This window comes from Mustela lutreola, chromosome 1 (genome assembly GCF_030435805.1).
Source record: "Mustela lutreola isolate mMusLut2 chromosome 1, mMusLut2.pri, whole genome shotgun sequence".
Classification (NCBI taxonomy): domain Eukaryota; kingdom Metazoa; phylum Chordata; class Mammalia; order Carnivora; family Mustelidae; genus Mustela; species Mustela lutreola.
The window spans coordinates 142,544,799-142,569,842 of NC_081290.1; the positions used below are offsets into that span (position 1 = coordinate 142,544,799).

At 35.6% G+C, this 25,044-nt stretch overlaps 1 protein-coding gene across 4 annotated transcripts in view; it reads left to right on the plus strand.

The window, feature by feature from the left end:
* Positions 1-25,044, plus strand: part of LRBA (LPS responsive beige-like anchor protein) — a 742,234-nt gene that overhangs the window by 81,861 nt on the left and 635,329 nt on the right. For all 4 annotated transcript variants that reach the window (XM_059175618.1, XM_059175627.1, XM_059175636.1 and 1 more), the window contains exons 3-7: positions 5,896-6,127; positions 6,344-6,444; positions 12,587-12,682; positions 24,315-24,436; positions 24,522-24,648. In XM_059175618.1, coding sequence (XP_059031601.1) covers positions 5,896-6,127; positions 6,344-6,444; positions 12,587-12,682; positions 24,315-24,436; positions 24,522-24,648 — 678 coding nt within the window. The remainder of the gene's footprint in view (positions 1-5,895; positions 6,128-6,343; positions 6,445-12,586; positions 12,683-24,314; positions 24,437-24,521; positions 24,649-25,044) is intronic.

A 25,044-nucleotide genomic window follows, 5' to 3' on the forward strand; every position in this document is an offset into this window, starting at 1 on the left:
TAGCAAAGTTTTTCTTTAATTTTCTTGTATTCCATGACTTCGCTTTCTTTTTTTTTTTTTTTTAAAAGATTTTATTGATTTGTCAGAGAGAGAGAGAGGGAGAGAGAGCGAGCACAGGCAGACAGAGTGGCAGGCAGAGGCAGAGGGAGAAGCAGGCTCCCCTCCGAGCAAGGAGCCTGAGTGGGACTCGATCCCAGGCAGCTGCTTAACCAACTGAGCCACCCAGGCGTCCCAACTTCACTTTCTTAATTCTACATTGTTGCCTTTAGTTGGAGGATCTTACTTTTTCTCTTGCCTTTGATACAACTGGCACATGGCTTGAGCTTTTTTTTTTTTTTAATTTACTTTAAACTTTAGGTTTATTAAGACATTCAGTTAAATTTACCCTTCTTAGATGTATAGTTTTGTGAAATTAAAATTCAGCAGACGGATATATTTGTGGATTCAGTATCACAACCAAGATACCGAAAATTTCATTACCTCCCAAAAGTCTTCATATGTTTTTTTGTTGTTAATTCTGTGCTTTTCCCAGCCTCTGGGAACCACTGATCGAGTTCCTCTCCCTATACGTTTGCCTTTTCCAGAATATCATATAAATGGAATCATACAATATGTGGCTTTTGTGACTAACTTCTTTGACTTGGCATAATGTTTTTGAATTAATTCACATCGTTAATGGTATCATTAAATTTTTCCTTATTATTAGTGATTAGTATTCTGTTGTATGGTTGTACCACAACTTGTTTATCCATTTATTAGTTGGTAGACATTTGAATGTTTATAGTTTTTGGTGATTATGAATAAAGCTTCTGTAAATGTTCATGTACAGATCTTTATGTGTACAAATTCTTTATGAAATGGGTTGTCTATATCCATAGGTCTTTCTGCTCTATTACATTCACCATGAGTCTTATGGCATAGATTCCAGGATAGCTACTCTAGTTCTTGCCATTTCCCAGTTGCTTATGTAAGTGGAAGAGGAAAGTTGCAAAGATGAGTTGTGTTCTTTAAGAGTAATAGCCCAGCAGTTGCACATATTACTGCCTGTTCTCTGTGGTCAGAACTTGGTGACATGGCTGGTAACTTCAAGGAAAGTGAATTTTTTTTTTGCCTGGGCCTCATGTACAAAACTAGAAACTCTTATTACGTAAGAAGAAGAAAATGTAAGTTGGGAGACCACATCATTGTAATTTTCCCTCAACTTCTCCTTATTAATAAGTTTCTAGTGACTATAAACATGTATATGGTCACATTCACTTAGGAATGGATTCTTAGGGATAAATTGGATACCTTGACGGTAGCACTTTTATAAAAAGTAAAAAAAAAAAAAAAAGTAAATACATCTTTGAAGGATGCACATATATAAAAGAAGCTTACTTTTTATTTGGCTTGTTTTACGAACAAGTAGACAGGTCCAGAGATAAAAGGTGATTTGTCACAAGAAGTAGAAAATATCTAGTTAGGGACATAAGATGTGATTGTGCTCTCTCCAGTTTTTCTGCTCTACCTTACTGTGGCCATATCTCTGAGGAAGAATTTAGCAAGATTCCATGGCAAATACAGCTTTACTTTAAAGTATTTGAATTTTCTCTGTATTACAGTCTTCCCAGTTGTATAAATCTATTGAAGTTAATTATTTTTGGTCCATATGTGTTTCTTGGTTTTCTGAAAATACAAGTGACTTAGGTTTAGTGATATTTAATTTTAGTTTATTTTATTAATATATCCACTGATGATAGTAGTTATCATGCCCAATTAAAATCCTGATTCATAACTTGTGAAGGTTTTTTTGAATTCTTTGAGTAATATGCTTTAAAATTTCTATAATCTTGTACATTAAACTATAACCTATAGAAAGCATGTTATGCCACCCTGAAGGTTGCTATAAAAATTGTTTATGAAGTTCAGGCCAAGACTAAAATATGTTGAAGTGGAGAGTTGTGAAAAATGTTCTATATAGCATAGGAGACCAAATCATGCTAAAATGCAGAAAAAGACTATACATCAGTTTCTAGGCTACATTATTCAAAAAAATACAACCATAAAAAAGGTAATAAGATTACATTTTCACATTTCACGGCTAGTAAAGCGCATTAGGCTGCTCAGATATTCATAACTTACTGTGACATTTGGGAAGATTACATTTTGTGGTGCAGAGCCATTACTACAGCTCAGATAATAACTAGCCAATGCCTAGACTTGGATTATGATCCTTGTCATTGAAAACAAATTTGTGTTTTGAAGGTTGATCAGCTTCAAATAACTATTAGAAAGGGTTAACATGACACACTTTGGACCCTGTACATGCTTTTTAGGTATAATAGATATGCATATATATAGTATATCAAATATGCCACACATTTGTATATATCAATTTCTGCCATCAATTTTCTTCTTGAAAGGTATATTTTATAATATTTAAAGCAATGGAAAAATATTTAAAACACCTGTCTGGATACTGCTCTCACACTGTAAACTCAATTTAAAAGCTGGTGAAATATTTGGGTTTTTTTGGAAATTACTTTCAAAAATTAATTCTGTAGCTTCTTGTAAGGGTGGTTACTGGCAGAAATAAACACAGATTAAAATGAAAGATTGATGTAAGTAATATTAGGGTGAAGGTAAGGTCTCCTAAATTAGTTGTAACTAGACTTTTGATCTGTTTAGACCTCTGTGGGATATGTCCGAACATATATGTACTAAAAACTATCCCTTTGCTCTTTCTGCCCAGATGCTCTGTGCCTTTTCAGAGGCAATCACTCTTTAGTTTCTTGTCTATCGTTCTTGTATATATGCCTGTGTATATACATGTTTTACATTCACATTGTAGCTTACAGTTCACCTTTTCTTCCATCTTGATTTTCTCACCTAAGTAACGTATTTTAGAGATTTTTTTTCATGTCAGATGGAGCTGCCTCATTCTTTTCATTGGCTGCATCATATTGCATTATATAGTCATATACAACTTTATTAACTGTTATCTGATAATGTTTTTTGGGGGGATTGTTGCTTGTATTTTCTGTTCAAAATGTGTCATAATGAAGTTCTTGTATCTAACATCATTACCTACATGTATCCGTAGTATAAATTTCTAGTTGTTAAGGTAGTAGCTATTTGTGTGTGCCTTTTTCTATTTAATATAATTCTTTTGAGATTGGTTAGTTCGTTGGTTTGCTTATTTATTTATATCTATCTATTGATCTACTTTTGCAAGAGAAGATTGACTCATATTGGTAATTGTGTCAGTAGTTCCAGTACCAAATACTTTTCTCACTTATAGTAATTTTTCAGTTGAAGTACTTGGTTTCCCAGACACAAATCACATCATCTCAGAGTAATTGTCATTTAAATTCCTCCATTCTGATATTTATACATTGCCACCTTTTGGACAATGTATCTTCTGTGCCTCCAGAATAATACCAAATGATGGTGATGATAGTCACATCCTAATCTTGTGTCTGACTTTCATGAGACTCATTTCAATTTTCCTGTGCGAGCATGATGCTGGCTTTTCAGGTGTGGTTGATATATTTTATTATTAAAGGAAGTCTTTTACAATTAATAAAAAAGTATGATGGAAATATAAAACTATTTAGCAATGCCACAGTAATAGCAGTGGGAGGTAAGCTCCATCAGTGGATGCATAAAACTGGAATAACTATTCCGTTGTGGTTTACTCTATTATGAGCTGTTGGATTTTGTTGTACAAAGTATGGCGAGAAACAAGATACTTGCCTAGTCTCAAGGTGTTTTCCACAAGATGTGTAATAATTTAAACATGAAATATAGTAACATTTATTTATTTATTTATTTATTTGAAGATCTTATTAGAGAGAGAGAGAGAGAGAGAGAGCGCGCGCGAGCAAGCATGAGCAGGGAGAGGAAGAGGAAGAAGATGACTTTCCTGCTTACGAGGGAGCCCAATGCTGGACTTGATCTCAGGACCCTAAGATCATGACCTGAACTGAAGGCAGATGGTTACCCTATTGAGCCACCCAAGTACCCCTCTGGTAACCTTAAAATGAAAAACATTTGACAAACACCACCTTAAACAAGTGATCAAAGCTAACTTTACCAATAGTGAGGTGTATTTACATGAGATACCATTGAAATGGTATGCTAAGGACATCCATCATGCTGGGATACTTTCCATCTATAAAATATCTGGCAAATATGCTTAAAAACATCAAAATCTTGAAAGTCAAAGAATGCCTGAGTAACAGTCTTAGTTTGGAGAAGACTAAAGGGATGCTCATCATGGATCAGCAAAAGGACTTTAGTGTGATTGAGTAAGATCTGTAAATTTGTCACTAGTCTTTTTTATCAATGTTGTTTATTGTTTTAATGATTTAGGATTATATAATATAATCACATTTGGGGAAGCTGGGTAAAGAGTATATAGGAATTCTATACTATTTTGTAGCTTTTTGAATATTTGAAATTATTTCAGGATAAAAAGTTAAAGACCGGACAAGCAGATGATCTTTACAAAAACAAATTAAAAAAGAGTTATTCTGTAGTTAATAGAATTTTGGGGTGGATTAGGGAGCCATGCATGTATACTTTATAGCCACGACCATGTAGGTAGGGGAATTGGCCCAGTGACACCGAGAGGCCCTTTTAGCAGAAACCCAGTGCTCCTTTGCTTTTGCTAGATGTTCCTGATGATACACAGTACTGTACACTAAAATCTCTGCCAGAGCTTTCCCAGAAGAATCGAATGCTTTTACCACTGCATTAGCCAGGAATTCCTATCTCCTATATGCACATGCTGCTTCATGTTGTTCATTTTTCCATTTTTTCTTTCTCTTGGCAGTGTGTTTCTTTGGCAGGAGCTGGGAGACATCAATCCTTGGCTTCAAGGAGTTTTAATTGATTGTCTAATTCTGAACTTTCCCTGCTTTTCTGGAGTAAAGAAAAGTCTCTATTAGGTTGTGTCTGTTATTCTTTTATGAGCTGTTGGATTTTGTTTTGTAAGTTCACTTTCCCAATTCTTGGCCTCTTTTTGGGTTTAGGAATGCATAATGAAAAACTAAGACATACTCAGAAGGACAGGAGTATAGGTGAATCTTGTATGTAGTATTTCTGACAGATGTCTTTTAAAATCCTAGTTAATAAGGATAGCTCTGCAGAGGTAATTATAAAAGTATTTCAATTCCTTTAAACACTTGGAATTTGTTTAAATTTAAGAAACTCTCCTCTGTGGGAGGATGCTGTGGGTGAGATGGCATTGTGGGGATAGGTCAGTATATCTTTCTCTGGATGGATTTTTTGATAGTATCAATGAAATAAATTCTCTTGATTACTACTTTGGGTGTATGATTATATTTAAGTTATCCTAGTTATAGACAGGGAAGGAAAGGGACTAAAATCGGTAGGTAAAATAAACTAGAAATTTGGCAATTATAAATGCTACACTCTGTGTCCACTCTGAGCATTTTTAGCTTTTCATTTCTGTTGTGAGCTGGTATTTTGTATAAGCAGCAAAGCACCGGTAGGTTGTTGTGGATAGTTCACAGAGTTCATGATTCATAAATACTAAATTAGAAGCAGTTATAGAGCTAAAAGTTAGATCTTTGTTGGTATCCGGTCAGTACATAGTGATTTACTGAAGACATTCTGTATTTGTTTCTGTTGAAGAATATTTCCATTTGTATATTACAAGTCTTGCTTGACTTTGTGGTGTCTTAACTTGAAGGCTTCTTTAGAATCTTTATTTTTTAAGAACTGTGTGTGTGTGTGTGTGTGTGTCTGTGTGTGTATTTATGGGCCCTTTTGTTGTAGAGGGTAGAGAAGAATGTGTATGGGTAGTTACTGCCAACCTAAAGCTGAGGAGTGTGCTCTAGTTATATCAAAAAAGCACTAATATTTTTAATTTTCCCCTCTTTTTGGAAGCTGGTAGGAGGGCAATTTGATTTGGAAATGAATTTTATTATCCAAGAAGGTGAGAGTATCATCTGCATGGTGGACCTACTAGAAAAGTGTGATATTACTTGCCAAGCAGAGGTCTGGAGCATGTTTACAGCGATTCTGAAGAAAAGCATACGAAATCTTCAAGTCTGCACTGAAGTAGGTCTTGTTGAGAAAGTGCTTGGGAAGATTGAGAAAGTTGACAATATGATAGCAGGTATGATTTTTTTTTTTCTGTAGTACATTGGATGTAAAGAAATAAAGTTTGATTCTTAAATACTGTATTTCTCTTATTTAGTAATATTTATTTCAGAAATATTTGAGCATCTAATATGTGTGGAGCTCTAATGTTCAGACTCTTAAATAAGCACAGTATATTTTAATAGTTGAAGAAATATAAGTTGATTGTTTTATTGTCTTCTTTTGTTTCCAGATCTTTTGGTTGACATGTTGGGAGTGCTGGCTAGCTATAATTTGACCGTTCGAGAACTAAAGCTATTCTTCAGTAAACTTCAAGGAGATAAAGGACAATGGGTAAAAAAAATGGAATACTCTTTGATATTTGAAAGTATCCCTCTCCTCAGACACATTAGTGGCTTTTAAGCAACTGTTGTTATTATACGGGGTAAATGTCAAATTGAACGGAAGAGATCAATTAAAGTAGTGTTTAGGTCTGAACAGCTACTTTTGCCATGACCTGACACAGGTGCAGACTGAGAGAATTGGGTGTTCCAGGCAGGCTATTACTTGGCCTTTCTTCAAACTATTAGTCTTCAAAATACATTTAACATTTATTCGAGGAAAAGGGTAAGGACAGAGAAGGAAGAGTGTTAAGGTAGCGGCACCTAGATTCTCTGTTGACCTGAGTAGTTTAACTGTTGTCCTTAAACTTGAATAACTCACAAATTCAATTTAGTGGTCATTTTCAGTGAATGGCAATAGTGTCAACTTAGTTTGAACTCCAGGTGCCTTAGCAAACTGTTTCTTCTTGCCACGGGTTACTTACCTCTTAGAGGAATACTAATAAATATTTTCCCCCACTTTTGTTGCATTTCTAGGCTTATTTTAGTGCTCTTGCTCAGCTACACCTGATCCTTAATCTAGTTCTGATGAAATATATTTAAATTGGTGCATTGTAATAACAAACACTGTATTGTGTTAAAGTGGTTATACTTGAGCTTCTTTGTATCAAGCTTTAGTTCTCTGGCTACTTTTAAGATTTCATCACTTTTAAGTTGGTAGGATCTTGATCTCAGGGTTTTGAGTTCAAGCCCCGTGTTGGGTGTGGAGCTTACTTTAAAAAAAAAAATCATCATTGATTTGTAGCAATTTTATTATGTTTCTTGGTAAGGTTACCTTGTGTTCATTCTTTTTTTTTTTTTTTTTTTTTTAGATTTTATTTATTTATTTGACAGACAGAGATCACAAGTCGGCAGAGAGGCAGGCAGAGGGGAAGCAGGCTCCCTGCTGAGCAGAGAGCCCCATTGGAGGCTTAATCCCAGCACCCTGGGATCATGACCTGAGCTGAAGGCAGAGGCTTTAACCCACTGAACTGCCCAGGCACTCCCCCCCACCCCGCCTTGTTTTTATTCTTATTACAGTTTTGGTATCTGTGTGTTTATAATATAATTTTCAGGAAATTTGGAAACACTTTGGTCATTATTTCTTCAAATACCATTTTCTTGTCCTTCCCTCCTTTTTTGGGACATGTGTGTTAGCTCTAATTATATGTATGTTAGCTCTCTTGATAGTGCCTAGTAGGTCACTCTAATCTTTTCACATTTTCTTTTTTAGTCTTTTCTCTTTGTGCTTCATTTTAGACTGCTTTTATTACTATATTTTTAAGATAACTTCTCTTGTGCAGTGTGTTGATTCTATCCATTAAAATTTTAGATTTTAGTTTTTTTAATTCTATAAATTCTCTTTAGTTTTTTTTTAGTATCTATTTCATTTTTCCTCATTATGTTCATGTTTTCCTTTAAGTACTTGGGACTCTTGAGCATATTTATAATAGTTGATTTCATGTTATTATCTGAATCTATCTTTGTCATTTTCTAGATCATTTTTTTATGCACTAATTTTGCTTCTGCTTATAGGTCTTATTGTCCTTCTAATGCTAGTGATTTTAGATTGAGTGATGTTAGATATAGTGAATTGTTCCTTGTTGAGTGCTGGATTTTGTCATATCCCTTTTTTTAGATTATTAGTCTGCTTTGGTAGGTGGAGATATTATTTGTGCCTAGTTTAAAAGTTTTCTTTTGGTCAGGTTCAGATTGACTGTTGTTCTAGGGCTAGATTAGCTTCCTTATTCAGACCTGATCTTCTGGGACCTCTGTGAATGACCCTAAGTCTCAGATACAGGATATGAGGTTGTGTAAGACTGTGGTCTCTACCAAGTGCCTAGTAGGGTCTCAAACAGTTTCTGGCTCTATCCTAGCTGTGGGAGTTCTTTGACTTAACAGCTGTTAGTATCTTGGCCTCACCTTGTTCAGTTTTATGGCAGGTTTGAATAGTTTGATATTAAGCCAAGGAGTGTGGATTTCTGGAGCTTCTTGTCTATATAGCTTTTTTCTCTTTAGTACTCTGCCTTAAAGCTTTTATCTTCCTTAGACTACCCATATTCCACTCTCTGCCTCATCAAGTCAATGAGACCTTTAAATTCTATTTTGTTTCTCTCTTCCTGTGCAGTGATAGAAATTGTATCCTGGTAGAAAGTCTGATAATTTCATGGCTCATTTTGTTTCCTTTTTCTCAAGTATCAACAGTCTTGAGCTATCTCTTCTTCCATGTCTGAAAACAGTTTTTGTTTCATACATTTTATCCAGTATTCTGGTTGCTTATATGCTTTGACAAGTCTAGGTCCTGTTACTATATCTTGCCTAGAGGAGGAAGTACAGATCTTCTTCAACTTATAGTGAGATTCCATCCTGATAGTCCCATTATGAGTTGAAAATCCATTTAATACACCTATGCTGCCAAACAACATAGCTTAGCCTAACCTATCTTAAATGTTCTCAGAACACTTAACATTGGCCAGCAGTTGGGCAAAGTCATGTAACACAAAGCTTATTTTATTTTATTTTTATTTTTATTTATTTTTTTAAATATTTTATTTGTTTGACAGAGATCACAAGTAGGCACAGAGGTAGGCATAGAGAGAGAGGAGGAAGCAGGCTCCCTGCCAAGCAGAGAGCCCGATGTGGGGCTCGATCCCAGGACCCTGAGATCATGACCCGAGCCGAAGGCAGAGGCTTAACCCACTGAGCCACCCAGGCGCCCCCACAAAGCTTATTTTATAATATAGTGTTGAATATCTCATGTCATATATTGAATACTGTATTGAAAGTGCAAAACAGAGTGCTTGTGTGGGTACAGAATGGTTGGGTATCAGTTTTTTACCCTTGTGATGCCCAGTGTCATAAGAGTATTGTACTACATATTGCATATTACAAGCTTGGGAAAAGATTAGACTTTAAAGTACTATTTCTACTGAGTGCATATAGTTTTCACACCATTGTGAAGTGAAATTGTAAGTTAAACCATCAGATGTCAAGGATGGCCTATATACTGGTTTCATTTAAATTTTGTTTTATATTCAGTGTATTTATTGTGAATGTATATTTAATACATTTTTTTGGTGAATATAGAAAACTCTGAGAAAATAAGAGGATATGAATAGATGTTTATTTATATAGAAACCCCACAACCAAATAAATACAAAATCACTAATAATTAGAGATCTTCAAATTAAAGCTATTATTTCACCTTATGTCTGTTAGTATTAAGGATTATAAAGTTGGATAATAGCAAATATATTTGTGGGATAGGGTTATTTTATTTTATTTTGGTGGGGTCAGCATTTATATTTCTAAGCTAATTCACAAGCTTTGCTTTGTTTCAGCAAGTTAAGTCTTTGCATCAGTAGTTGAAGCAGAAAATTATTTGATTTACTGATTATATTTTGAGAACTGTTTTCCTATTATTGGTAGTAATGATAGCACAATATAGACCATAGCCTACTTTTAAACTAGCTTAAAACAGAATCTTTTAAATCAAAAAGGAACATGGATATGTTTAAATAACAGAATTGATGGGATTGATGACCCCACCCCACCCTATCACTTACCATGGTGGGCAGACACATTAGAATATTGAGGCATAATTACAACTAATATGGCCAAGTGATTGCATCTAAGTTCTGAGGGTTATGTAACATAAGTGTTAGATTACACATCTTATAGTTACATACATATTTTGATTTTGTCGATTTCAAATCCCATCTTTTGTTCCAGTTTTTATTTTATTTTATTTTTTCAAATCTTTATTTAAATTCTAGTTAAGATATAGTGTGATATTGGTTTCAGGAGTAGAATTTAGTGATTTATCACTTACAAAAAACCAGGGATAGGGTTATTTGAACGTGTATGCTGGTGGCTGGCATGAACACTCATTTAGCCAACCTCGAGTAGTCTACTACTACTTAGTCACATAAATTAAACTGCTATACGGTGACTTGGTAATTTGCTCCCGAGTACATGTTCCATGAGATTCTCAGTTTCTTTTCTTTTCTGGTTTTTTTTTTTTTTTTTTTTTAAAGATTTTATTTATTTGTCAGAGACAGATCACAAGTAGGCAGAGAGGCAGGTGGGGGTGGGGCGAGGAGGCTCCCCACTGAGCAGAGAGCCCTATTGTATAGGGCTCGAACCCAGGACTCTGGGATCATGACATGGGCCGAAGGAGAGGCTTTAACCCACTGAGCCAACCCAGGCACCCCGAGACTCTGTTTCGTAAGGAAATACACATGAGGATGTTCAATGAAGCATTATTTTTGGTGGCAGTGAATTGTCACCACAGAGGCTTTATCATTAGGAAAGTAGACAGGTAAAATATATTAGACGGATTAGCTAGATTATTATATAGCAGTTAGAATTGATGCAAAAGTTAATGTGAATAGATGCAAGAAGCAGGAAGAAAGAAACAGATTAATATATCTAACCCAATATCATTTAAATTATAAGTACAGTCACACAAAAACATTTTTGAAGGAACACATAAAAAGATTAAATATGTTTAGACAGTTGCTTATGTGACTTGGAGTTGAATGAGAATAGGTTTAGGGCATAAAGTGAGAAAATAATGAGCTGTTAATAAAACGAGCAAGGCCCTGGGGCATGCAACTCTTGATCTCGGGGTTGTGAGTTCAAGACCCACATTGGGTGTAGAGATTACCTAAAAATAAAATCTTAAAAAAAAAACCCCAAAACTGAAAAGAATTCAGAAATTTGTGGAATGGTTCTCTAGATGGAAATGCTATAATATTTTTATTTTTGACTGCAGAGTTATTTTTAGTTATTTCATTTTGGAGTTTATTTTAAAAAATCAATATGAATGTAGTTACTTGTTGCTACACTTTTATAATTAAGCAGTGTGGCTAATTGAAAATTTCTTGGTCACTTAGTAAACTCTCCACTTAACATTTAGGTAGAAGATTGCTGGACTCTTTTAGACATTTTATAAATAGAGTAGATACCAAATAAGATGAAAGCAAGCAAGTGATTTCACTTGTAGGTTGGCCTTGTTTAGAACTTTTAATGAGGAAGAATGTATTACACTTTATCCTGTTTGTTTACAAACTGATTAAAATGATAATGTGTATATGATTGTTCATTTCTTTTCCTTGTAAATAAGTCTTTTTGTTTTAGTTGTTGTTTTGTGTATTAGAGGAGACTTGTGGGTCAAAGAGGCATTATATAGATGTAATGCTACAGCTTTTTATATGCTATATAGTAAAGGTAATATAGAATGAAATATGACAGAGGATTGGATCCAGTCTCAGAGGTCAGGGAAGACTGCTACGAGGAAGTGGACCTTTAGGATGAGCTCTCTAAGTTGGGTAAGATTTATTTAGTTAAGAGGGAAGAGAAGTGGGCCTAGTGAGAATATTGTAAGCACAAGGAATAGTTCGTGCTCAGGCCCTTTTGTGGGAAGAATACAGAGAGCAGAAGATAGAAATGCAGAATGAGGCTAGTGAGATAGATTGAGTATCTTGTGGGCTGTGGTAAGGCTTTTGGTCTTTATTTTAAAGGCAGTGGGAAGCTCTCTGAGGGCATAATAGAAAGGTAAAAGTGTAGTAGTTAAAACTATGGACTCTCAAGTAAGACTGAGTTTTGATCCTCACCTTGCCATTTTGCTCCCTGTGTGACCTTGGACATGTTCTTCTGTCTCAGAGTCCTCCTCTATAAAATAGGATAATAATAGTACCACCTCTGGTTATAAGGTTAAAATATTTTTATTGTTTCTTTGAAAACAGTTTTTAACAGTATAACATAGTAGGCATTATTTGTGAAATTAAAAAGTGTGTTTTAAAGAGGGATGGGTGGTGGGTTGATATAGTTTGTAATTTTAAAACATTTTTGCTGCAGTATGGAGAAGATTCAGGTGTCAGATGATATTGGCACATATTTATCAAACACCTCGTATGTTCTATCGTATTACAAAAATGGCATAGGTACATTTTATATTTCTTTAAGATAGTGAAAATAATTGCTTTTTATATGCTTTTAGCTAACAGCATCATTTGTTTTTTCTTGGGTATATTAAAGTATGAGTATATTAAAAATAACTTTTTGTTTTATGGTGGATAATGTGTTTAATGAGCTGTTGATTATTTTCATAGCCTCCACATGCTGGGAAGTTGCTATCTGTGTTAAAGCATATGCCTCAGAAGTATGGTCCTGATGCCTTTTTCAACTTTCCAGGAAAGAGTGCTGCAGTAAGTAAATTTTAATGAGGAAATCACTTGGAGTTTTCCTTGCCTTCCAGAAAGTACAGCCGTGTAAACAACCTGACACGTTCATTGTTAGGTAGAAACTTCTTTGCACAGCTTAACTTATTCCTTACAGCAGTTTTTCGTGTTACTTTTTCCTGTCTTAGAGGTGAAGAAATACAGGCTCACAGAAGTTAAGAAAGCTGCCCATTATAGCTTGGGGCAATAATGGAGTAAGAACCCAGTTCTTTTGAACATGTTGTCTTTAGAATTTATCTCCGCATTGTCCAATAGGTATTTTATGTGACACTTTCACTTTCTATCTTACTGAATCTTTCTTCAGCCTTGTACTTCCCCAAAGGGTGTTTCTTTTACATGTGGTATATAGAATGAGAATAAATCTTTGAAACTTTTTGGCAAGTTCTCCGGATTCAGGAGTTTCCAAATTACATCAATTTCAGCATTTTTTAAGCCTTTATCAGTTTAATATAGTTTAAATAAGATGTTGATAGTAATATTTGTAATATTTTAGAATGTTAATTGGAGTGCATTGTATAATGTGCATATGTTATATATGGAAGCTTTTTTTTACCTCCTCATATTACATTCATCTGCTTGTTACTAGCAAAAAATTTTTTGAGAGTATTTCAGTCTGTTCTTTTTCTCAGATTATTTTTTGTTATTTTTACTTTGTTTTTCATAATATCTTACTAACGTCTTAGGCCCTATGTAGTTGTCAGGTAATACCGGGAAAAAGAAAAGAGTGTTTTTTTTTTTGTTTTTTGTTTTTGTTTTTTTTTAAAGATTCTATTTATCTGTTTGACAGACAGAGATCACAAGTAGTCAGAGAGGCAGGCAGAGAGAGAGGGGGAAGCAGGCTCCCCACTGAGCAGAGAGCCTGTTGGTGGGCTCGATCCCAGGATCCTGAGATCATGACCTGAGCTGAATGAAGGCAGAGACTTAACCCACTGAGCCACCCAGGCGCCCCAAGAAAAGAGTGTTTTAAAAAAACATTTGTAATATTTGAATATTTAATACACAATACACAGCTTTCTTTGGACAGTTTATTGCTGTATTGTTTGTTCTTCATAATTTTTCCTTTTAGACCTGAAACTTTCCAGAATAACTTCATTCTCTTGGCATTGAGCCTATAATTTACCTCTAATATAAGAAGCAGTTTTATGAGATGAACTTTCTTGAAATGCAAATTTTTTAATGTTCACTTTGTTTTTCTTTTATTCTAAATTCTAGTAGTTAACATACAGTATAATGTTAGGTATACAATTAGTGATTCAGCAGTTCCATATATCACCTGGTGCTCATCATGTCAAGTGCATTCCTTTATCTCCATTACCTGCTTAACACATCCTCCTGCCCCTGTCCCCTGTGATAGCCATCAGTTTGTTCTCCAGTTAAGAGTTCATTTCTTGGTTTGCCTATATTTTTTTTTCCCCTATGATTATTTGTTCAGATTCCTAAATTCCCTGAATATGTAAAATCATATAGTATTCGTTTTTCTCGGATTTATTTCATGTAGTGTGATACTCTGTAGCTCCACCCATGGTGTTGCTAATGGCAAGATTTCATTCTTTTTGATGGCTGAGTACTATCCCATTGTGTGTGTGTGTGTGTATACACTACATTTTATTTCTCCATTCATCAGTGAAAGGACATTTGAGATCTTTTCATAATTTGGCTATTGTAGATAATTCTGCTATAAACACCAGGGCACATGTATCTCTTCAAATTAGTATTTTTTATTCTTTAGGCAAATATCTAGTAGTGCAATTGCTGGATTGTAAGGTAGTTCTATTTTTAACTTTTTGAGGCACCTCCATACTGTTTTCCAGAGTGGCTGCACCAGTTTGCATTTCCACCAACAACAGTACAAGAGGGTTCCTTTTTCTCCATATCCTCGCCAACACTTGTTCTTTCTTGTTTTGTTAATTTTGCCATTTTGAAGGTGTGAAGTGATAACTCTTTTTTTTTTTTTTTTTTTTTTTAAAAGATTTATTTATTTATTTAACAGAGAGAGATTACAAGTAGGCAGAGAGGCAGGCAGAGAGAGAGAGGAGGAAGCAGGCTCCCTGCTGAGGAGAGAGCCCGATGCGGGACTCGATCCCAGGACCCTGAGATCATGACCTGAGCCGAAGGCAGCGGCTTAACCCACTGAGCCACCCAGGCGCCCAATGAAGTGATAACTCTTCATAGTTTTGATTTGTATTTTCCTGAAGATAAATGATGTTGAGCATCTTTTCATATGTCTGTTGGCCTTCTGTATCTTTGGGAAAATGTCTATTCATGTCTTCTGCCCATTTTTTATTTGTGTTGGTTATTGGGCATGGAGTTTTATAAGCTCCTTATATATTTTGGATACTAACCTTATATCAGATATGTCATTTGCAAATATCTCTTCTCATTCTGAAGGTTGCCTTTTAGTTTTGTTGATAATTTTCTTTGCTGTGCAGAAGGTTTTTATTTTGATGTGGTACCAATTGTTTATTTTTGTTTTTGTTTTCCTTGCCTCGGGAGACATATCTAGAAAAAAGTTGCTACAGCTGATGTCAAAGAGGTTACTGCCTGTGTTCTCCTCTAGGATTTTAATGGTTTCTTATATCACATTTAGTTCTTTCATCCATTTTGAATTTATTTTTGTGTATGCTGTAAGAAATTGGTTCAGTTTCATTTTTTTGTATGCTGCTGTTCAGTTTTCCCAACACCGTTTATTGAAGAGACTGTTTTTATTCTGTTGGACAATCTTACCTGCCTCGTGGAAGATCAGTTGACCATGTAGTTGTGGGTTCATTTCTTTCTTTTTTTTTTTTTTCCCCTGTTCCATTGATTTATGTGTGTGTTTTTGTGTCAGTACCATACTGTTTGGATCACCACAGCTTTGTAATGTAACTTTGAGTCCAGAAATGTGATGCCTCCAGCTTGGCTTTTGCTTTTCAAGGTTGGTTTGGCTATTCATGGTTTCTTGTGGTTCCATACAAATTTTAGGATTCTTTGTTCTAGCTCTGTGAAAAATGCAGTTGGTTTTGATGGGATTAGATTAAATTTGTAGATTGCTTTGATAGTATAGACATTTGAATAATATTTGTTCTTCTAGTCCATGAGCATGGAATGTTTTTCCATTTCTTTGTGTCATCTTTGGTGTCTTTCATTAGTGTTTGATAGTTTTCAGAGTATAGATCTTTTACCCTTTTGGCTAAGTTTATTTCTAGGTATCTTACTATTTTTGGTGCATTTGTAAGTGAGTTTGATTCTTTAATTTCTCTTTCTGCTGCTTCATTATTGGTGCATAGAAATGCAACATATTTCTATACATTGATTTTGTATCTTGTGACCTTATTTATCACTTTCGGTAATTTTTTGGTGGAATCTTTTGGGTTTTCTCTATAGAGTATTATGTAATCTGCAAATAGTGGAAGTTTGACTTTTTTCCTTTCCTATTTGGATGCTTTTTAATTTTTTGTGTTGTCTGATTGCTGTGCCTAGGAATTCCATTTCTTTGTTAAATAATAGTGGTGAGAGTGCACATCCCTGTCTGTTTCTGACTGGTAGAGGAAAAGCTCTCAATTTTGATCCATTGAGAATGGTATTAGTTGTGGGTTTTCGTATTTGGCCTTTATTATATTGAAATATGTTCCCTCTAACCTTGTTTTGTTGAGTGTTTTTGTCATGAAAGGATGTTGTACTTTGTCAAATGCTTTTCCTGCATCCATTGAAAGGATCATATGGTTCTTTTATTTTTTCAAGAGACTTATTTATTAAGTAGAGTGAGAGATGGTGGGGAGGAGTGTTATGGGGAGTTGGAGAGAGAGAATCTCAAGCAGACCCCTTGCTGAGCATGGATTTCCCAGCATGGGGCTTGATCTCACAACCCTGAGCCGAAATCGAGAGTCCAGTGCTTAACTAACTGAGCCACCCAGGTGCCCCAGGATCATATGGTTCTTGTCCTTTTTATTAATGTGTATCCTGTTGATTGATTTGTGAATATTGAACGACCCTTGCAGCCTAGGAGTGAATTCAGCTCGAGTGTGGTGAATGATTCTTTTAAGGTACTGTTGGATTTGGTTTGCAAGTATTTTATTGAGAATTTTTGCATCCACGTTCATCAGGGATATTGGCCTGTAGTTCTCTTTTTTAGTCAAGTCTTTATCTGGTTTTGATATCAGGGTAATGTTGGCCTCATAAGATGAATTTGCAAGTTTTCCTTCCATTTCTATTTTTTGGAGTAGTTTGAGAAGAATAGGTATTAATTCTTCTTAATAAAATTAACCTGTGGTAAAATTCACCTGTGAATCCATCTGGCCTTGGACTTTGGGTTCATGGGAGATTTCTTAAATTACTGATTCAATATCTTTGCTGGTTATCAGTCTGTTCCAGTTTTGTATTTTTTCCTCTTTCAGTTTAGGTACTTTACAATTGTCTAATTTGTTGGTACATAGTTTTTCCTAATATCTCCTTATAATTCTATTGTGGTGTTTATATTTCTCCTCTCTCATTTGTGAATTTCATTTATTAAGATCCTTTTTCTTTTCTTTTCTTTTAAAGATTTTATTTATTTGACAGATGAGATCACAAGTAGTCAGAGAGACAGGCAGAGAAAGAGAGAGAGGAGGAAGCAGGCTCCCTGCCAAGCAGAGAGCCTGACGTGGGGCTTGATCCCAGGACTCTGGGATCATGACCTGAGCTGAGGGTAGAGGCTTTAACCCACTGAACCTCCCAGGCACCCCAGTCCTTTTTCTTTTCTATTTCATAAGTCTGGCTAGGGGTTTATCAATTTTATTTATTTTTTCAAAGAACCAGCTCATGGCTTCATTGATTTGTTGTTTTTTAGCTTCTATATCATTTATTTCTGCTTTGATCTGTATTATTTCCTTTCTTTTGCTTGCTTTTGGCTTTGTTTGTTGTTCTTTTTCTAGCTCCTTTAAGTTATAAGTTCAGGTTGTTTATTTGTATTTTTCTTGCTTATTAAGGTAATCCTGTATTGCTGTGTACTTTCTTCTTTGGTTTCCTGGTTGACCGATTCATTGTTCAGTAGCATGTTCCTTAACCTCTATGTATTTGTGGTCTTTCCACGTTTTTACTTGTGGTTGACTTTAAGTTTTATACCATTATGGTCAGAAAATATCTGTGGTATGATCTCAGTCTTTTTGTACTTTTGAGGCCTGATGTTTGACCTCGAATGTGATGTATTCTGGAGAAATCCCATGTGTACTTGAAAAGAATGTGTATTCTGCTTTGGGATGGAATGTTGATGGAATGATGAATGTATCTGTTAAGTCCATCTGGTCCATTGTGTCATTCAAAGCCATTGTTTCCTTAGATGATCTCTCCACTGATGTAAGAAGGGTGTTAAAGTCCCCTACTATTACTGTATTATCATCAATTAGTTTTTTATGTTTGTTATTAATTGTTTTATATATTTGGATGCTCCCATGTTGGGTGCATAAATATTTACAGTTGTTAGATCTTGTTTGATTGTTCCTTTTATTATGATGTAATGCCCTTCTTCATCTCTTGTTATAGTCTTGTAGCTTAAAGTTCAGTTTGTCTGATGTAAGCATTGCTACTCTCACATCTTTTGATGTCTGTTTGTATGATAAATGTTTCTCCATCCTCTCACTTTTCAGTCTGCAAGTGTGTTTAGGTCTAATATGAATCTCTTGTAGAGAGCATATAGGTAGGTCTTGGTTTTTATTTTTTTTTTCTTTCCAAATTTTTATTTAAATTCTAGTTAGTTGACACATAGTATAATATTGGTTTCAGGAGTAGAATTTTGTGATTCATTGCTTACATATAATCCTCAGTGCTCATCATAATAAGTACCCTCCTTAATACCTGTTGCCCATTTAGCCCATCCGCCCCCTCCCCATCAACCCTCAGTTTGTTCTCTGTGGTTAAGAGTCTCTTAGCATTTGCTTCCCTCTCTCTTTTTCTTTTTTTTCCTTCCATAGATGATTGTTTTTTTTTTTTTTTAATCCATCCTGACACCCTATGTATTTTTAGTTTTTTTAGTTATTAATTATTATTTTTAGAGAGCACAAACAGGGAGGTGCTGAGGCAGAGGGAGAGGGAGAGAGAGAATCCCAGCCTGCCTCCATGCCCAGAATGGAGCTCAACACAGGGCTCGATCTTAAAATCCTGAGATCATGACCTGCGTTGAAATCAAGTATCAAGATGCTTAGCTGACTCAGCCACCCATGTTCCCCCGACACCCTAAGTGTTTATTTAATTTACATTCAAAGTAATTACTGATAGATATGTATTAAGTGCCATTTTACTACTTGTTTTGTCATTGTTTCTGGAGATTTTTCTCTGTTCCCTTTCTTGTCTTTGTCACTTTTGGTTTTTCCTTTCCACTCAAAGAGTTCCCTTTAATATTTTTTGCAGGGCTGGTTTAGTGGTCAAAAACTCCTTTAGTTTTTGTTGTTTGGGAAACTCTTTATCTCTCCTTGTATTCTAATGATAGCCTTGCTGGGTAGCCTATGCTAGTGTTTTTGGTTGGAGCCTTTTCCCTTTCTGTACTTTGTATATATCATGCCCTTTCTGGCTTGCCAAGTTTCTGTTAAGAAATTTGCATCCAGCTTTATGGGTCTTCCCTTGTAAGTTAAGGACTTCCCTTGTAAGTTAAGGACTGTTGCTGCTTTTAAGATTTTTTTCTTTATTACTCTGTAAATTTAATTGTTGTATGTATTGGTGTTGCCCTGCTTTTGTTGATTTTTGTTGGGAGTTCTCTATGCCTTCTGGATCTGGATGTCTGTTTCCTTCCCTATATTAGGGAATTTTTCAGCTGTGATTTTCTCTAAAAATTTTATGTCCCTTTTTCTCTCTGGTCGGGAGACATGGTGTGGGCAGGGGTTTCTGCGATTCTTTTGCGGAAGTGGCTTGCCCTGCTGTGACTGAGGCAAGCTTGACTGAGAAGGGCAGCACCACCAGAGCCAAGGGTGTGGGACTTGGTGAAGCAGATTAGGCAGCTAGTGTCTGTGCTGCTTCCTTCAGGTGGCTCTGTGTTTATGTAGAGGGATGGGGGAATGAGAAATGGCACCAGCCAGCTCCTTTGTTCCTGCAGAGGCGTTTCTATGCACACTGCTATCAGGGAGGCACTCTGAGAGCAAATAGTCTTCCTGCTGTTTGTCCTAGGGTTTTTTTCAGATTGCTATCTTCATGCTGTGCACCTTCTGGTTGTTGGCCTGCTTTCTGTTCAGGAGCAATGCAATACCCTCTGCTCTCTATCCCAGCAAGTTTGTTGACTTTTAAAGCTTTGGGCATTAGGGATGTGTTGTGGGCAGGAGTTTGCAATGATTTGCTGAGGAAGGGTCTTGCCATGCTAGGATTGAGGCAAGCTTGAGTAAGAAGGGCAGTTGTGCCAGAGCGCAGGGGTACAGGATATGCTATAAGCAAGTCAGGGAGCCAGAAGAAGGCTGAGCTTTTCTGCAGGTGGCTCTGTGTGTATGCTGGGAGGCAGGGGAGGAAAATGGTGTCAGCCGACTCCTTTTTTTTGGAGAGGTCTCTCCTTGAATACCACTTCTCAGGGACATGCTCCACTAATAGGTGCCCCAGGTGTTCCTCAGATCACTCTGTCCATGCTGTTTGTCCCCCGCATTGTTGGCCTACCTTCTCTTTAGGAGTGGGGCAGCACCCTTGGGGCTCTATCCCCGCCAAGCCCATTGACCTTTAAAACTCCAGTTTTCAAGGCCTGCTGGTTCGAAGAACTCACTAAATCACAAAAGTCAGCCCCTCTCATTTTCCCAGCCTGTGTCTTTGGGGGAAAATGTTCTTGTGTGTTTCCCTGTGTGCTCTTTTCTCTCTTGCATTTCTCTGTGACCATGGCTCCTTCTTCTCTGCAGGACCAGTGATCTCCCATAAACCACATCTCCACATTTCCTACCATGTGGTCTCTCCTCTCCCTTTAGTTGTGAAGTTTTATCAGCCTTTAGGTTGATTTTTGTTCTATCAGCCTTTAGGTTGATTTTTGGAGTATTTAGAATGACTTGATAGTTAATCTAGCTGTGTTCCTGGGACAAGATGAGCCTAGGTCCTCCTCCCCTTCTGCCATCTTCTCTCTCTTCTTTGCATATTATAATTGTATTGTTTATAATTCTCTGAAATCATAGTGTGTCTATTCCACTTACTTGCATTTATCCTGGAAGTGGGATAGTTAAGCTGAGCAGCTTTTGCAACTTTTAGAGAATGGAACTTTAAATATATTCAGTGACTCACTTCTTTCCTTAGATATAGCTTTTAAAGGGAAATTAAAGTATTCATGGATAAATTATTTTTATAAAACTTCTGCATTTTTTTTTCTTTTTTATAAGGGAGAGCACACGCACATGTGTATGAGCTATGGGGGAGGGGGAGAGAATCTTTTTTTTTAATTTTTAAAGATTTTATTTATTTATTTGAGAGAAAGAGAGAAAATGAGTAGGGGGAACAGCAGAAGGAGCAGGAGAAGCAGACTCCCGCTGAGAAAGGAGCCCAAGGTGGGGGTCCATCCCAGGACCCTGGGATCATGACCTGAGCTGAAGGCCAACACTTTAACCCACTGAGCCACCCAGGCCCCCTGGGAGAGAGAGAATCTTAAGCAGGCTTCATACCCAGCTGGAGTCCAGTGTGGTTCTTGATCTCACAACCCTGAGATCTTGACGTGAGCCCAAAATAATAGTCAGGTGCTTAACTGACTGAGCCACTCAGGAACCCCAGCTTTTACATTTTCTATTCTCATTTTCTAGTGAGAGAAAACATGTATACACATTGAATATGTATTCTCTTGTTTTATTTTTTTGAAGTAAGCTCTGAGACCAGCTTGGGGCTTGAGCTCACAACACTGAAATCAAGAGTCACATGCTCTACTGACTGAACCAGCCAGGCACTCCCAACTATATTATTCTTAAAGCAACATTTTTTTTTTAAATTTTTTATTTTTTTATAGACATATATTTTCATCCCCAGGGGTACAGGTCTGTGAATTGCCAGGTTTACACACTTCACAGCACTCACCAAAGCACATACCCTCCCCAATGTCCATAACCCCACCCCCCTTCTCCCAACCCCCCTCCCCCCAGCAACCCTCAGTTTGTTTTGTGAGATTAAGAGTCACTTATGGTTTGTCTCCCTCCCAATCCCATCTTGTTTCATTGATTCTTCTCCTACCCACTTAAGCCCCCATGAAAGCAATATTTTTTTTAAATTGGTCTTTTGAAGTATCATTACTGTTGTTGCATAAATTTGGCTCTATGATGTTTTTCATGTTTTATGGGATATCTTATATGTATAAAAGAATATATATGTGTTATAGTATATGTAGATAAGTGCATGTGTAAATTATAGCAGTTTAAAAACTTGTGTAGTCTGATATTTTTTAACAGCTTTATTATAAACCACATATGATACCATTCATTTGTGTAATATACAATTGAATGTTTTATGGTGTTTACAAAGTTGGTGCAAATGCCATTGCAGTCAAATTTAGAACATTTTCCTCTTCCCCAAAAGAAACTCTGTTCTTTTTAGCCCATTTCCTCCCCAAACTCCTAGGCATAACACCAACTACTACTCTACTTTTTTGTGGGTTTCTCTGTTCTGGACAGTTCATACAAATGGGGTTGTATAATATCTGGCCTTTTGTGATTGTCTTTTTTCCTTTAGCATAGTGTTTTTGAGGCCCATCTGTGTTGTAGCATGAATTAGTGCTTCATTTCTTTTTATAGCTTACTAATATTCTAATGTAAGATACCTACATTTTGTTTAATCAGTTATTAATTAGTGGATATTTGAGTTGATTCCACTTTTTGGGCTATTATGAATAACACTGGTTTGGGCTTTTGCATACAAGTTTCTATTTGGACATGTTTTCATTTCATTTCTCTTGTGTATGTACGTGGGAGTGGAATTGCTGGGTAATATTGAACATCTGTGTTTAAACATTTAAGGAACTTCCAGATTGTTTTCCAAAGTGGCTGTATCATAGTACTTTCCCACCTGCAATTTATGAGGGTTTCAATTTCTTTATATATTTGCCAAGACTTGTTAATGTCTGTTCTATTGATTTTAGCCATCCTTAGAGGGTGTCAAGTAGTATCCAACCATGGTTTTGATGTGCATTTCCTTAGGGACTAATGATGTTGAGCATCTTTTCGTGTCCCAATTGGTCATTTCCATATCTTCTTTGGAGACATGGCTGTTCATATCTTTCATTCTTTTTTAAAATTGTGTTTGTCTTTTTATTATTGAGTTGTAGGAATTCTTTATATATTCTGGGTGCAAGTTCCTTATCAGATGTATGATTTGCAGATATTTTCTTTCATTCTTTTGGCTTGTGGTTTTAACTTTTTTGATGATATTCTTTAAAGCACAAATCTTTTAAAAATTTTAACGAAATCTAGTTGATACACTTTTCCCTTTGGTTGCTTGCACTTTTGGTGGGCTAATTAATAAGGATTTACTTAATTAACCCAGGGTCATAAAGATTTACCTCTGTTTTTTTCTTACAAGAATTTTATAGTTTTAACTTTTACTTTTTTTTTTTTTTTTAAAGATTTTATTTATTTATTTGACAGATCACAAGTTGGCAGAGAGGCAGGCAGAGAGAGAGAGAGTGGAGGAAGCAGGCTCCTCACTGAGCAGAGAGCCTGATGTGGGGCTCGATCCCAGGACCCTGGGATCATGACCTGAGCCGGAGGCAGAGGCTTTAATCCACTGAGCCATCCAGGCGCCCCTAACTTTTACATTTAGATCTATGATTTATTTGGGGTTATTTTTTGTATATAATGTAAGAAAGCAGTCAACTTCATACTTTTGCTTGTAGATGCCCAATTACCCAGCACATTTGTTGAAGAAACTATTATTTCTTCATTGAATTGTCTTGACATTCTTGTTGAAAATCAGTTGAATGAAAATATAAGGTTTTATTTTTGGGCTCTCAGTTGTAGTTCATTGGCGTGTGTTTCTGTTTTTATGCCAGTACCATACAGTCTTTATCATAGTAGCTTTGTGTGGTAGATTTTTAACTCGATAGTATGAGTATCCAACTTTTGTTTTTTGCTCTTCTGTGTCCTTATGTACTTCTAAGTAAAATTTGATTTTTAAATTTGTAACTTTAAATAAAATTATGATCTTTTCAATAAAATTTTAAGCTAGGTAGTTAAGTTATTTTTATAGTGCTTTGAATATAATTTTAAAATGTTATGAACTGATTCTTTCAAGCTTTATATTTGCTAATAAAAAATAATATTCTAAGCTTTTTCCATAACTTTTTCTTTTTTTGTCCATCTTTCTCTATTCTAATACCTTATCATTTGAGCAGCAAATTTCTAATTTGATATTACTACCTCTTTTAATTCAAATACTTTTGAATCTTTTTTTTCACTGTAAGAAACGAAGCAAATAAGACTCATGTATCCAGCAGGTCACATTGAATATTTTTATTATTTAATTAAAGTAATACTGCTATATATTTTGGAAAATTTAGAAGTTATTAAAAGTCTTTTGGATAAAGAGACTTTTAGATATTTTAATCGTGGTATAGAATAACATGTAGTAGAAATATATACAGTATTGTAAAGTCTCATTTTCTTGATTTCAGTAATAAAGTTATTCATATGAACGAATAACTTAAAGTTTTTTCCTTTAGGCCATTGCATTACCTCCTATAGCCAAGTGGCCATACCAGAATGGTTTTACATTTCATACCTGGCTAAGAATGGATCCTGTAAATAACATCAATGTGGATAAGGATAAACCATATTTATATTGGTATGTATTTTTGTAACTTAGTGTTGTTATCTTACTTGGTTAGTGAGAGAATATTTAGAGGTAAAATGAAAATTATTCTTTGTAGTTTCAGAACAAGCAAAGGTCTTGGTTATTCTGCTCACTTTGTTGGGGGCTGTTTGATTATAACATCAATAAAGTCAAAAGGAAAAGGCTTTCAGCACTGTGTGAAATTTGATTTTAAGCCACAAAAGGTATGTGATCTTACTAGTTAAGTTAACAAGCTATGCTAGCCTTCACAATGCTTTGTTTTAATATTAAGGACCTAATATGTGGTAGAGATCCCAACTCTGTTTATTCTGTTTTGGGAAATGAAGTATTAATCATTGGACAATTTAAAAGAATTAAAAGGGGAAAATATCAATGGCAGTTACTTTAGTAATGGTGGTAATAGTAGTAATGTGTGTTTCTTTTGTGCCTTAAAATTTAGAGATGAATGGTGTGTATGTACATATAAATAAATAGATAAAACAAATGTGGCAAAATGTTGACAATTGTGGTATCTAGAATGGTGAAAGAGGGCATTTGTACTGAACTTTTAACTTTTTGGGATATATTTGAAAATTTTCATAATAAAAAGTTGAAAGATA